The sequence below is a fragment of the Labrus mixtus genome, chromosome 8 (genome assembly GCF_963584025.1).
Source record: "Labrus mixtus chromosome 8, fLabMix1.1, whole genome shotgun sequence".
In the NCBI taxonomy this organism is placed as follows: domain Eukaryota; kingdom Metazoa; phylum Chordata; class Actinopteri; order Labriformes; family Labridae; genus Labrus; species Labrus mixtus.
Genome location: NC_083619.1, coordinates 23,960,659 through 23,973,569, shown reverse-complemented (window position 1 = coordinate 23,973,569; position 12,911 = coordinate 23,960,659). Strand labels below are relative to the sequence as shown.

At 37.4% G+C, this 12,911-nt stretch overlaps 2 protein-coding genes across 2 annotated transcripts in view; one reads left to right on the top strand and one right to left on the bottom strand.

The window, feature by feature from the left end:
* LOC132978541 (dynein axonemal heavy chain 8-like) overlaps positions 1–4,605 on the bottom strand; it is a 33,193-nt gene extending 28,588 nt beyond the window's left edge. Inside the window, exons 1-9 of the mRNA XM_061043745.1 lie at positions 4,582–4,605; positions 4,315–4,449; positions 3,762–3,846; positions 3,119–3,270; positions 2,198–2,353; positions 1,704–1,880; positions 1,287–1,400; positions 214–321; positions 23–124 (exon numbers count right to left, since the gene is read on the bottom strand). Coding sequence (XP_060899728.1) covers positions 23–124; positions 214–321; positions 1,287–1,400; positions 1,704–1,880; positions 2,198–2,353; positions 3,119–3,270; positions 3,762–3,846; positions 4,315–4,449; positions 4,582–4,605 — 1,053 coding nt within the window. The remainder of the gene's footprint in view (positions 1–22; positions 125–213; positions 322–1,286; positions 1,401–1,703; positions 1,881–2,197; positions 2,354–3,118; positions 3,271–3,761; positions 3,847–4,314; positions 4,450–4,581) is intronic.
* Positions 4,606–6,616: 2,011 nt separating this feature from the next.
* calr3b (calreticulin 3b) lies at positions 6,617–10,628 on the top strand. Its single transcript, XM_061045293.1, has 9 exons — positions 6,617–6,776; positions 7,246–7,347; positions 7,761–7,964; positions 8,064–8,158; positions 8,265–8,474; positions 8,923–9,036; positions 9,147–9,290; positions 9,380–9,472; positions 9,602–10,628. The coding sequence occupies exons 1-9, from the start codon at positions 6,689–6,691 to the stop codon at positions 9,809–9,811; spliced, it is 1,260 nt and encodes a 419-aa protein (XP_060901276.1). The 5' UTR covers positions 6,617–6,688; the 3' UTR covers positions 9,812–10,628.
* The last annotated feature ends 2,283 nt before the right edge of the window (positions 10,629–12,911 follow it).

The following is a 12,911-nucleotide window of genomic DNA, read 5'->3' as shown; positions in this document are numbered from 1 at the left end:
TAATGATAGGTGTGGTTATCACCTGCATTTTCCTGAGGATGTCTTCAGCATCTTGGTCCCATATTTGATGTTTGCCATTCTCAGTAATATATGATCTGCATGATGTAACCATCTGGTGTGTGACCTGGAAACATTTCAAGGAATACAGATACAAAATGTTCAAAACAAATTGAAAGGAAAGATGTTTTCTTACACTGATTAGAATACACTTACCTTCAAATACAGTTCAGATATCTTGTCGTCTGTATTGAAGTACAGGGAATCATTGTAGATCCTCTGAATGGCATCAATGATTTTCTGCACGTTTGTCCTCATGGCGACCTGACATCATAAACCATTATATTATCTACAGAACACTATTACCGTAATTATTGGCATATACTGACCTTCTTATGAAGACTTTATACTTTGAAGGAGTCACTAAAACTGTTTTCACACATGCCCTCTTGAACATTTCTCCAAAGTAGCAGCTATGCCTGCCTATGAAATTTTCCTGAACTGCATATTTACACATTCCTCACAGAGTATAGTTTTTCCATTTGGATGGGAGAGACAGGGGCTTTCAGGAGGCAAGACATGATGTAAACATTTTTTTGCATTTATAGCAATCCTGCTAGTTATTGGACACAACCAAAGCATAATCGAACTAGTGGAAAAGCACATACATACAAGAAGAATGCAGCAAACACGCACTGGTTGCGTGATATTAATGCATCACCACTGTCTGCTTGCTCATGGTGAATTTTAACAGATGTTTTCTTCACTATAATACTACCAATCCTACAACTAGGATACATACGTTGTTTGTAAATGGGTGATGGGCAGCCATGTGTGGAGACTCAAGAACTTTTCAAAGCACTCTAATGTTGTCTTGACAGACACTCAAAGACTGTCCCTGCTTCCTCATAAGCTGTGTTTAAAAACCGCCTTCTTCATCTTTATGAAGTTGCTGTCCTGGATATTTCCTTGATAACCACTAGATGTCCCAGTATCTGAGGTTCAACCTACATCTGAAATAATTCTGTTAACTAAATAGAGAATTCTACATCTACAACACTGTTACTTTATGTAAACGCTGCTACAAACATCATGCATTTTCAAGATTTTTATGGCAAATGCATTTTCAATTAGGACTCTTAACAAAAGATGAAGCATCCTTCTATCAAGTATCTTTACCTTAATCTCCTTTTATGCCCCTAAATGTATACCACGTATAAATTATTGAATACACACTTACAACTTTTCCTTTGACATTCCTTAGACATTAAATGTTTAACTTAACGTACCGGGTCAGCATGGTACAGAGGTTGACAGACGGTCTCCAGCGAGCTCAGGAATTTAACGTTGTCTTTTGCCTCATTGGTGCGCTCTACTATCTTGGCATAAATCTCCTGCCACATCTACAGGCAAAAGATACAGCAGCGACTATCATAACAAGGGAATTAATCACAATCAGACCAAACCACAGTGATCTTATGATATTTTTTGATTCTCAAAAAATCCAGTTGCATTTTGCCTCACCGTTTGTTTTTCTGGCACAATTTCAATGAAAACAACTTTAATTTTCCAGAACAAATGGTTTTATGTTACTTATCTTTTCTATCACAAGCTGGGTCATCATAGCAAGCCTTGTGAAAATTGTATAAACTGTTATACTGTAACCTAGTCATTTATTAGTGGAAGTTTAATACTCAAGAGAATACCTCCATGATCTCAGAATCGCTGAGATGGAGCACGAGTACCATTGGCCTACACTGATGGCCTCTGATGTGATTGATGATGGAGTTGAACTTTATAGACATTTTTTTCCAGTGTTCCAACTCAGCCAGTGGTCCTTCAGCATCAGCTACTTTCCTCTGTGAATCACTTTCTATCAGTATCTAGTGATTATGGATACAAAGAAAAGTAACAACTTAATGTGAGAATGAAGCAACAGTAAGACCCCTTCAGAAAGTGATGTACCGTACATAACATTGTAAAATATGGATTCATGTGCAATGTACATTTTCTAGATTAAAAAGAAGATAACAATGCCAAGTTACATGCTAGTATCTGAAGCGCTTCTTCTTGAAACAGGATTATTTAAGTCTTAGTTCCCTGATCTTTAACACTGGCAATTGGCAAAGCCCCTTTCTTTTAACAGTTTGATCACATGTTAATGATTGAATAACAAACGAAAAATCTCAATTCAACTGACCTGCTCAATTTGCTTATACCATGGCTTTAAAATTCCCTCCAGGCGTTCCACCAGGTCAGTGTCAGCAGCTGCATCTTTCATGTCATCAAAGGAGGCCAATTTCGAGAAGTCAATATCTGTTACTGTTTCCAGGTGAACAACACTCTCATTGCGCTTCTGGATAACTGGGGCACAAACAAGGAAGATTAGGTTACAGGTCATCAAAACGATAAGAGACCACCCATCATAACATTTTAATATGAAGTAAAAATGGATAATATTACATGTTTAGGCATTTTTTAGGTTAAAAGAAAAAGATAATTCCCTCCAACCACCAAAACTTCAATCCAAAAACTGTGCAATTTATCGCTTCTAAGAAAAAAATATCTTACCAATTAAGGAGTCAAGACAGTGTTTTATATTGCACTTGTAGTCCTTTATAAGTTTTTCTCCATGCTTAGTCTTTTCTAAGACACCCCAGTTTTGTGCTTCAAGAGCTGGTAGCACAAAGTTGAAGGTATTCCTTATTCCTTTCAGGAGGCCATCTCTGGCATCAACCATTGAAAAGAAGATCTCCTACAAAACATCAATAGAGTCATCCATCCACTAATGACATCTAGAGGAAACAAGTTATTTAATGTCTGTGATTAGACATGTTACTTTAATGGAAAAGAGGTTAGCACAGCACAGTGTGCACTTTACATTGTTATTAACAGGAACCACTATTTCCAATTTAATAATTTCTGCATTCAACAGTGATTATTTCTTTCTTTCTTTTCTTTCTTCATTAGGATCCCCATTAGAACATACAGCATACACATCGGCTATTCTTTCTGGGGTCCAACACACTTTTTAAATACAATATAGCAACAAAAATGAGTCTAAACCAAGAACCCAATTACAAAATTACAAACTAACAAGGCATATAGATAGCGGTCTTACCTCGTGTATGCTCTCTAAATTCACAGGAACGTCCACTCTAGTCCTTGTGAAGTAGCAGCAAACACCAGTCAGGCATATCTGAGACAAATCGGCTAAAAACAGCCTTAATACTTTTCCACCTCTGGTAGTCCCAGGGTATACGCGTCCACATTCTGAAATCACAATTACTTTTATGAGAAGAATAACTTGGTATAATATGTAGAATTATTCAATGCTGATATATTTTTTGTGTAATAAAGTATGGATATTCACAATTTTGATGATGAATACACACAATATTAACGTATGTCTTCTTGATAATGTTGTATCCCAAATTATACCCGAAAATTTTCAAAAACTAGAGAGACTATAAACAACCGGTATAACCCTTCCCTTAACCTTCTTTTCAGTTAAAATGAAACCAACTCTGCTGTTTTTTCCCCTTCAAGGATACCAAGATGTTAGAATATCTCTCAGATTTCTGAATAATGTATTTTTGATATCTGATATTTGTGATAGTTTCTTTTAATTTACATATTTTTACTCTGGTTTATGAAACCCAATGTTGGCCAACACCTAATACTAGAATGAGACATTCTATTGAGGCAAGCTGGTTCTGAGCAGTGACGGTAAAAAAATGGAACTGTGCATGATTCATGCTTACCTATTCCTGGGACTTTGAACTGTTGATACACAAAGATAATTATTTTACAACCTCCTTCAGCGAAGAAATCATCAAAAGCAGCCAGCTATTAGACAAGAGAGTAGGGACAGAAATTGAAAACTTTAAAAATGGTAACAAAGGCACAACTTCATCTCAAAATCAAGAATGAATAGCAGCATAACAGTACTGTATACCAGTGATAGGAAATGAGAATTAGATAGATTGAAGAATTAGGACCTTTTATCTCCAATGATAAATTCCACCAACCCTGTAGCATGACTGAAATATTGGAAATGTCTGTAGTGGTTTTCGATTTGGGGCTTTTCTGGAGTTTTCCAGAGAAATTGCAAGTTTCTTTGTTTGCCAGATGGATATATTATCTCTTAACAATATATTTTAGTCTTTTCTCATCTACTTTTACTTTAGAGACATGATGATGTTCACATTACAGGGCCAAAGTGTCCCATGCCCCCCATGGCTATGACTTACCAGGAATATTAGAGCATTGATTGGAATTATTAAAAAAAAAAAAAAAAACATAGGTAAAACTCACAGATGTAGAATCTAAAATAAATTCCTCTACTGCTGTTGGATCCAAACACAGTCTGTTTGCCAGGGTATCGATCATGTACTTGTGTGCAGAGGTGAGGAGCTTCTTTCTATCTTCTCTGGCATGCTTGTACTTTGCCTGAAGAGTAATGTGTTGTTAATAGTATTTATTGTACTTATGCAACTAAACAAATTGTACCATCAAACTGATTAAATGTGTTTATTTTTCTTCCATAATAACCCTATAATTAACGTTGTTAAATCAATTTACCTGACATCCAAACCTGGTATCCATCATCAATTGCTGCACAGGACAAACCCCTCCTTTGCTGTTGGAAAACTTTGTCTCCCTTTTGTTTTCTCTAGATGTGATTAAAAATTGAAAATGAGCAAGCTACTAAAGGTGAAGCCTTATTTACATGTCTCTAAGTTACTAGTGTAGAACCTAGACATGAGGCAAAAAAAATGAATTGTCTACTTGGCTGGCTTACGTTCAATTGATTTGACTAACATACCACTGAAATGACATCAGTGTTGTAAACTTAGTCGAAGCTTATTTAAAATAAGCGTTCAAACAGGCAAATTGTATCACTTAAAATTAATTTCCTTACGTTTTACTATCTGTCTAATGTTACTCCATAATTGATAAACCAAGTTAAATCAAATGTTGTCGTGAAGGAAAAGTGAACCTACCAGTTAGCAAACTATTTCGGGCCGTTTGCTGTTATCTAGTTCAAAACTTAGCCATTAATAGAACAATTACATGTATTTTTTTTGCCTTACCTGTACTGTAGTCGGTCACCAGGTGAGATTGACACCTGTTTGCCACATTTTCTGTGTGTGCGTTTTCTGTTTTACTCTAAGAAAAAAACTCAACTCGGTGTTTTTTGCTTTCCTTGTAATGAAGTTTACAACCGTACATTAACCGTTATCAACAGTTTATTTCGGGACACGTCACGCGTTTCTATGGTTACTGGCCGTTAAAACTAGAAATGTTTAAATTGCGGTACAATTTTATCTCAACGTTCAGGGATTTAATGACTGTTTCCACCAGTGTATTGTCCAGTTGTAGCCCTAGTTATTCTGTACACTTACTAATCTTTTACTTTTTTTATTTCACCTGGCGTGAGCTCACGGGTATGAGGGACAAAAAATGACTAATGTATAAACAAATTAATAAATTAATAAAGTAATAAATAAATAAATGTTGGGAGAAATACATATAATAATGTATAAATAAATAAATAAATGCATCAATAAATATCAATAGCATCAATGAATAAATAATAAATACACTTTGTTAATGAAAAAGGCTATTTATATATTTTTACAAGTATTTATTCATTTATTAGTGTATTTCTACAGTTATATATGCATCAATGCATACATTTCCACATTAATTGAGTTATTAATTTATTTCCGTATTTTTACATTTACACATCTATTTATTTCTGTGTCCAGGTCGTAAGAGGAAAAGTATATATGTAAATTTGCTTCTGTCTGTTTTTCAAAATTGACCAATCCTACTTCAGTAATGTTAGGACGGCCCACTTAATTCACATATATACTTTTCCTTGTACAACATGGACACAGAAAAACATGGACACAATAAATATATGAATATATTTATTTATAAAATTATTTAATATATGTATTGATGCATTTATTTAATTATTTATTTATTTATACATTATTGTATGCATTTCTCCCAACATTTATTTATTTATTTATACTTTAGTCTTTTTTTGTCCCTCATACACGGGTTCTTCACAATGCAACCAGTAATAGTAGTAGCTGAGCTGACACACTGAACGGTGTTGCCAGATCTCGCGGGGTAAACGCATAGGGTAAACGGGGTTGTGGACGGATTCTGGAAAAGGACAAACTATCGCGATCGTTTTTCGCTTTATTGTGGAGAGTTGTGGAGAGAATCAGTAGCGGTTCATACAGGGAGCAAAGCAAGCCCAAACAAGCAACTGCACTTTAGAAAGCAAGCCCAAAAACCCGCAACCCGCGACTGACGATATTTGCAAGCGACTTTACAGGAAAAACAAGCCCAAAGTCGCTTATAACAAGCGGACCTGGCAACAACACCTTTTCTTTCTATTTTATACATCTGATATTTGGCGCCCTCTACAGGAATGTTGATAGAATGACAAAGTCGACGTGTTATATTATTCACTGATCCTGGATCAGGCCCTGTAAGTGACATATGTTTCGTGGTCTACTGTGATTGGTCCAGGCACACCATCGTGTCGTCCAATGGGAGGCAGACATCTGTTCGCTCGAGCGACTCTAAAATACTCTCCTCTCTTCCTTCTCCACCTGGTATTCACTTCTCAACAAGGACGTCGTCGGTTGTGGAAAGTTGTGGAAAAATGCAAGTCTTTGGGGTCGTTGTGGTTGTTTTAGCATTGTACACCGTACATGCCACTGTTTTCTTTCGTGAGGAGTTTACGGACGGTGGTAAGTTTGTCTTTTAAAGTATATTTAACACTGGTCCTGCAGAGGGGGTGATTCAGTGCACGTTAGCTTGACTGTATCTCCAAAATGAACTTCGTACCTTTTATTTTAAAATAATGTTCTCTTCTCAGAACATCATTGGCTATAATTGTGATATATATTCGCAGATTCAGCGAAAATGCTTCATTTCTCAGTGTCCTTACTGTAACTTGGTGTTAGGTAGCTAACTTTAGCAAGGCCCCCCCCCTGGCTTGAAAACGTATTTTTTTTTCTACATATGCTTAAGTTGCTAATCGTGGCCTTAATGTCAGCATAACGATGTAACTACTATCACAGTACGTCCATTTGATAGTTTACAACATAACCCAGGTGATCTGACAGTTGTTAGGATTTTAAGGGAAGTAGCTTGATGAATATGAAAGTGGTGTCCCAGGGGCTTACTTAACGTGATGTTGTTTTTCCTCTTCTTCAGATGAATGGAGAAGTCGCTGGGTGAACTCCAAACACAAATCTGACTATGGAGAGTGGAAACTAACAGCCGGCAACTTCTATGGAGATGCTGAGAAAGACAAAGGTAAACGAATTTCTTCTCAAAATCCACTCATTATACAAAAAAAAACACGTCACTTGATTGGGAACAACCTTTTCTCAGTGTTGATCATGCTTTATTTAGAATGCCATAAATGCTCTTGAGAGTAGTTGGCTTTTTCTGATTTGAGTATTTTATGAATAAGCTAATAATAGTAAGGATTAATTGAGAACAACATATGAAAAGTTGAATCACTAGATGCATCTTGATTCAAAAGCTTGGATGTAACTTGATGTAATACACAAACAAAATGTATCCTTAGCGATGCAGATTTATAGTTTAAAGGGCCTAAGTGTTGTTGTGTTGTAGTATAGTCTTTACTTTTCATTGTTAGCTATAGAAGACTTATTTCACTGTGCTTGCCTTGTTTAAATCTTGCTTTGCACTTTCCTTTTCAGGTCTGCAAACAAGCCAGGATGCTCGTTTTTATGCAACCTCTGCCCGCTTCGAGCCTTTCAGCAACGAGGGCAAGCCTTTGGTCATTCAGTTTACTGTCAAGCATGAGCAAAAGATTGACTGTGGTGGTGGCTACGTGAAAGTCTTCCCCTCAGACCTGGACCAGACTGACATGCATGGAGACTCCTCGTACTACGTCATGTTTGGTAAGTCCTTGTTTGTGATAGTTGAATATTTTAATGAAATAATTGAGTGTTTTTTAAAGTCAGTTTTGAAAAACTTTTAAAATATTTAATTCCACCCAGGCCCTGATATCTGTGGCTACAGCACCAAGAAAGTCCATGTCATCTTCAATTACAAAGGCAAGAATTACCTAATCAAGAAAGAGATTAAGTGCAAGGTAATACTAACATTTTAATATAACAAAATATTCTTATAATTATGATATGTAAACATGCACTACTTCTGTACCAGTGGCTTATTCCAAATGCTGATATTTCTTCTAGGATGATGAGCTGACCCATCTGTACACACTAATCCTGAATCCCGATCAGACCTATGAGGTGAAAATTGACAATGAGAAGGTAGAATCCGGCAGTCTGGAGGAAGACTGGGACTTCCTGCCTCCTAAGAAAGTCAAGGACCCTGAGGCCAAGAAGCCAGAGGACTGGGATGATCGTGCAAAGGTCGATGATGCTGATGACACAAAGCCTGAGGTGAATTATGAAGTGAATCAGCCTCATCCCGCATAAAATGTGACATTTGCTATTTCCTGGGTGTTGTGTTGATAAGAAATGCTGAAAGGGGAGGGATGTTTTTTTATTTTTAGTTCTCTCCAACATTCTCTCCACACCCAATGCAGTCCTGATCTTTCAAGAGCTTAATTTACACTCACTCACTTCTGTATTTTTTTTTTTTTTTTAAAGATTTATTTTTGGGCTTTTTGTGCCTTTTTAATTGAGAGATAGGACAGTGGATAGAGTGAGAAATCAGGGAGAGAGAGTGGGGAATGACATGCGGGGAAGGAGCCGCAGGCTGGATTCGAACCTGGGCCGCCCGCTTGGAAGATTATAGCCTCCACATATGGGCGCGCACTAACCACTGCGCCACCAGCGCCCCACTCATTTCTGTATTTTAACTTTTGTGTTACTTCTTCTCCTTTAGGATTGGGACAAAGCTGAAAACATTCCAGACCCTGATGCTAAAAAACCTGAGGATTGGGATGAGGATATGGATGGAGAGTGGGAGCCACCTATGATCCCAAACCCAGAGTACAAGGTATGCTAAAGTTAGATAGTGATGGGCATGGCTTGTGCTTTTAGTAATCCAGTCTGACTGCAAAATGCTTAACCTTCACCAAATTCTAATTAACACTTTCTGTATTACAGGGAGAATGGAAACCCAAACAGATTGACAACCCCAACTACAAAGGAACCTGGGTGCACCCTGAGATTGACAATCCTGAATACAGCCCTGATTCGAACATCTACAAGTTTGACAAAGTTGGTGTTCTAGGTCTGGATCTTTGGCAGGTAAGAGAGCCAATCTGGATTTGAAAATGAATCTTATTTCTTTGGTTATTATAGAACTACTGTCAAACTTTTATTAATATTTATCTCAGGTGAAATCTGGAACCATCTTTGATAACTTCCTGATCGGAGACGATGTGAAGGAGGCTGAAGAGATTGGACAGGAGACATGGGGGATGACAAAGGTATGTTAGTACTGGTGCCCTCTTTAGGCCATGTATTTTTATTGGAGCAACATGTTAACCATTGCCAGTGGGATACTGAATAGATCCAGAGACATGGTTTGTGAATTTGTTTTTTAACTTCCTCCACAGGAACCCGAAAAGACAATGAAACAGGAGCAAGATGACCTGAAACGAAAAGAAGACGAGGAGAAGAACAAAGAACAAGAGACTGAGGCTGAAGCTGATGAGGAGGATGACGAGGAGGAGGATGATGAAGACATGAGTGAAGAAAAGGACGAAATGGAGGAGGCACTTTCAGAAATGGATGAGGAGGAAGCAAAGCTTAAAGATGAGCTTTGAGGAGGTGTTGCTGTAGATTTTGTACGTCCCTCCTTTAGAAACTCTGTCCTGAATTTCCCAGGGGTATTTTGGCTGCTGTGCATCCTCTCCCTGAGATTTGGACACAACCCATCTTAGGGTGCAAATGTAGTGAATTGGGTGTTGCTGGACTTAGTTTCTCTTTCATTTTGGTCATATTTCCCTGTTGCCCCTGAGCTGCTTAGTTGATTCTTGTGTTTTCTATGCTCAAGGTGCATTCCTAATTTTGAAATAACAGAGAATAGAGATTCACTTTTTTTCTTGATTTTCTTGATTCACACAACATTATATGCAGAATTTCTCATATATGTTTCACAATTTTACCAAAAGCTGGTATACAAAAGAGGTAAATAAAAGAAAACTGAGAATTTAAAACTTTTCCCTCCTAGAAAGGAACGATCTCTTGTAGCCTCATGAAAAGTAAACTGCACATACCTGAAAATGAGATACATAGACTGACTAAATGCAAAACAATCACAAAATACAGACAAATCAAGACTGTAATGTAACTTGTTTATGTCTGTGGCACTGACTTTCAATGTTTCTCCCAGACTTAAAATGCATAATTGAAGGAAGTGTCAATCAGTCTCCATCTTAATGCACAATGAAATAGTTTCTCTACAGTAAATTGCATACTTTGAAAGTGTCTTCATGGTAATATGATGGCACCTGCATTAAATCCTGGAAATCTGGAGAACAGATGGGGAGCCCCTGGAGTGACTTGTGAAATCATAGGGATGATTTTTATTGGACAGAATGTTAATGATACCAAAGTTTTTATTAAAAAGATTATAACCTACTTGCCTGCCCATTTTCTTTTGCAAATCTTTAGTTATAATGTGCTCTGCTTGGAAAAAAGTGTGTAGTTTACAGTTTATATCTTGTAGATATAGACCTTGTGTGTATTAAACATGGAATGGGATTTGGGTTTTATGTTGGAATAATGAACTATTTATATTAAAGTTAGGTGAGCTTTCTATAGAGAACAGTTGATAATTGGTAAATCATGTTTATTGTTGGCTTACAGCTGGAAGTAAATTATATCAACTGATGAAATTTAAATAGTTTTATTTTTGAAAGGGAAAATTAATTGCTCAATTCCTGTGATCTGTTTAGGGTCCCCTTGGGCAAATTTAATTGTAGATATTGCAATGCTCCCTATGCAGCCACAGTTCCTCCCACTCTTTGAGCTGTATTTACACAGCTGAGTTATGATGGAAGATTCCTCAAACTCTCCAGATCACTCTACACACATCATTATAACTGTTTGAATACAATGCAACCCAACTCCAGCTTTACGTTTGTAATATTGACACATGGCGTGTCATCTATAGCTATGGGATCGCCTAAAAAAAACAGGTTTGAATTGTAATAAAGAGGTTTATAAGTCTACAAAAAAACCCATCAACATTATTAGTAACCACACAGTAAACCTATGGGGGGTTGTACAAGTAGGTAGTCCAGTTTTATATTAAGCACTATTTTCAGAGAAGGTAAAATAAATACACCATCATGTGTATGACAGTGACAGTGGCAGAGAGAAGGACCCTGAACAGAATGCTCTCCATCATGGACAGCACCCACCACCCTCTGCACAGCACCTTCAGCAGGCAGAGGAGTGTGTTCAATGGCAGACTGCTGTCACAATCCTGCTCCACAGACAGGTTCCCCCTGGCCATACGGCTGTACAACACCTCACTGTTATGGCTGGGGGAAAGCACACACTTGGACTAAATCTTCCTTTTTCCACTTCCCATCTGCACAGCTGTCCCAAGAGTCATCCTGTAGTTGGACACTTTAATAATCACCTCAATTACTTCAATAGCACCTTTAATTTAATGTCTGTTTTTGATAACTCTGCACTATCTGCTTTTTAAACATTGCTGTACATATATAAACAACACAACTTCAGAAGGTCAACACTTTTTATTTATATTCAGGTCTAATTTCAGATTTTTTCCCTCAACTGTTTATAGGTTTTTCCTTGAAATTACACATATATTTTTATCCCTGCACGGGTTATGTACATCACTTGTATAAATCTATTTTTAATTGCAGTTTAAGTTTGATTCATCTAGGACAGGGGTGGGCAACTGGCGGCCCGGGGGCCACATGCGGCTCTCGGCAACCCTCAATGTGGCCCTCAGGTCAATTTTTATATATCAAAACATGAAGAAAACATGACAAAATCTGCCATGAAATCATGAAAACCAGAAATATTTCCATAATAATATTTGATCACTGGTATATGTTGAGTTAAATTTGAGACATAATTGACTGTCGTCCCTGTCCCGTCTGCAGCTGGTCCAAAATGCTGCAGCAAGGCTGCTGACTGGAACCAAGGAGGGGGAGCATATCAGTCCTGTCCTAGCATCCCTTCATTGGCTCCCAATAAGATTCAGATTCAGAATCGATTTTAAGATTGTGTTGTTTGTTTTTAAAGCCCTGAATGGCCTGGCCCCCCATTACATTACCGACCTCCTCAGGCCGTACACCTCATCTAGGCGCCTGAGATCATCAGACATGGGCCTCCTGGCTGTTCCCCACTCACGGCTCAAGCTAAAGGGAGATAGGGCCTTTTCAGTAAAAGCCCCTAAACTGTGGAACAGCCTCCCTCATCCCATCAGGTCTGCACCCTCTGTTGACTCTTTTAAGTCCCGTCTCAAGACATACTTTTATATTTTAGCATTTGAGTCCCCTGGTCCTGAATAGACCATTTATTTCAGGTTCCTTTGTTGCTTTCTTTATTTTGTTGCTTTCTTTATATATTCTTTCTTTTTATTTGTATATATGTATACATATATATATTTCTCTCTTGTGGACGTTGTGATCTGAAGTTGTTTTTTCTTTTTTAATGTATTGTACAGCACTTTGGTCAGCTATAGCTGTTTTTAAATGTGCTTTATAAATAAATTTGACTTGACTTGACTGTTATCGTTTTTGTATCCTACAATTTGGCCCCCTGGCAGTCAGAATTAAATGAATGTGGCCCTTGCTGTGACCAAAGTTGCCCATCCCTGATCTAGGGGTATTCTTTGAATCTTTTTTCGGGTTAATATATATATATATATATATATATATA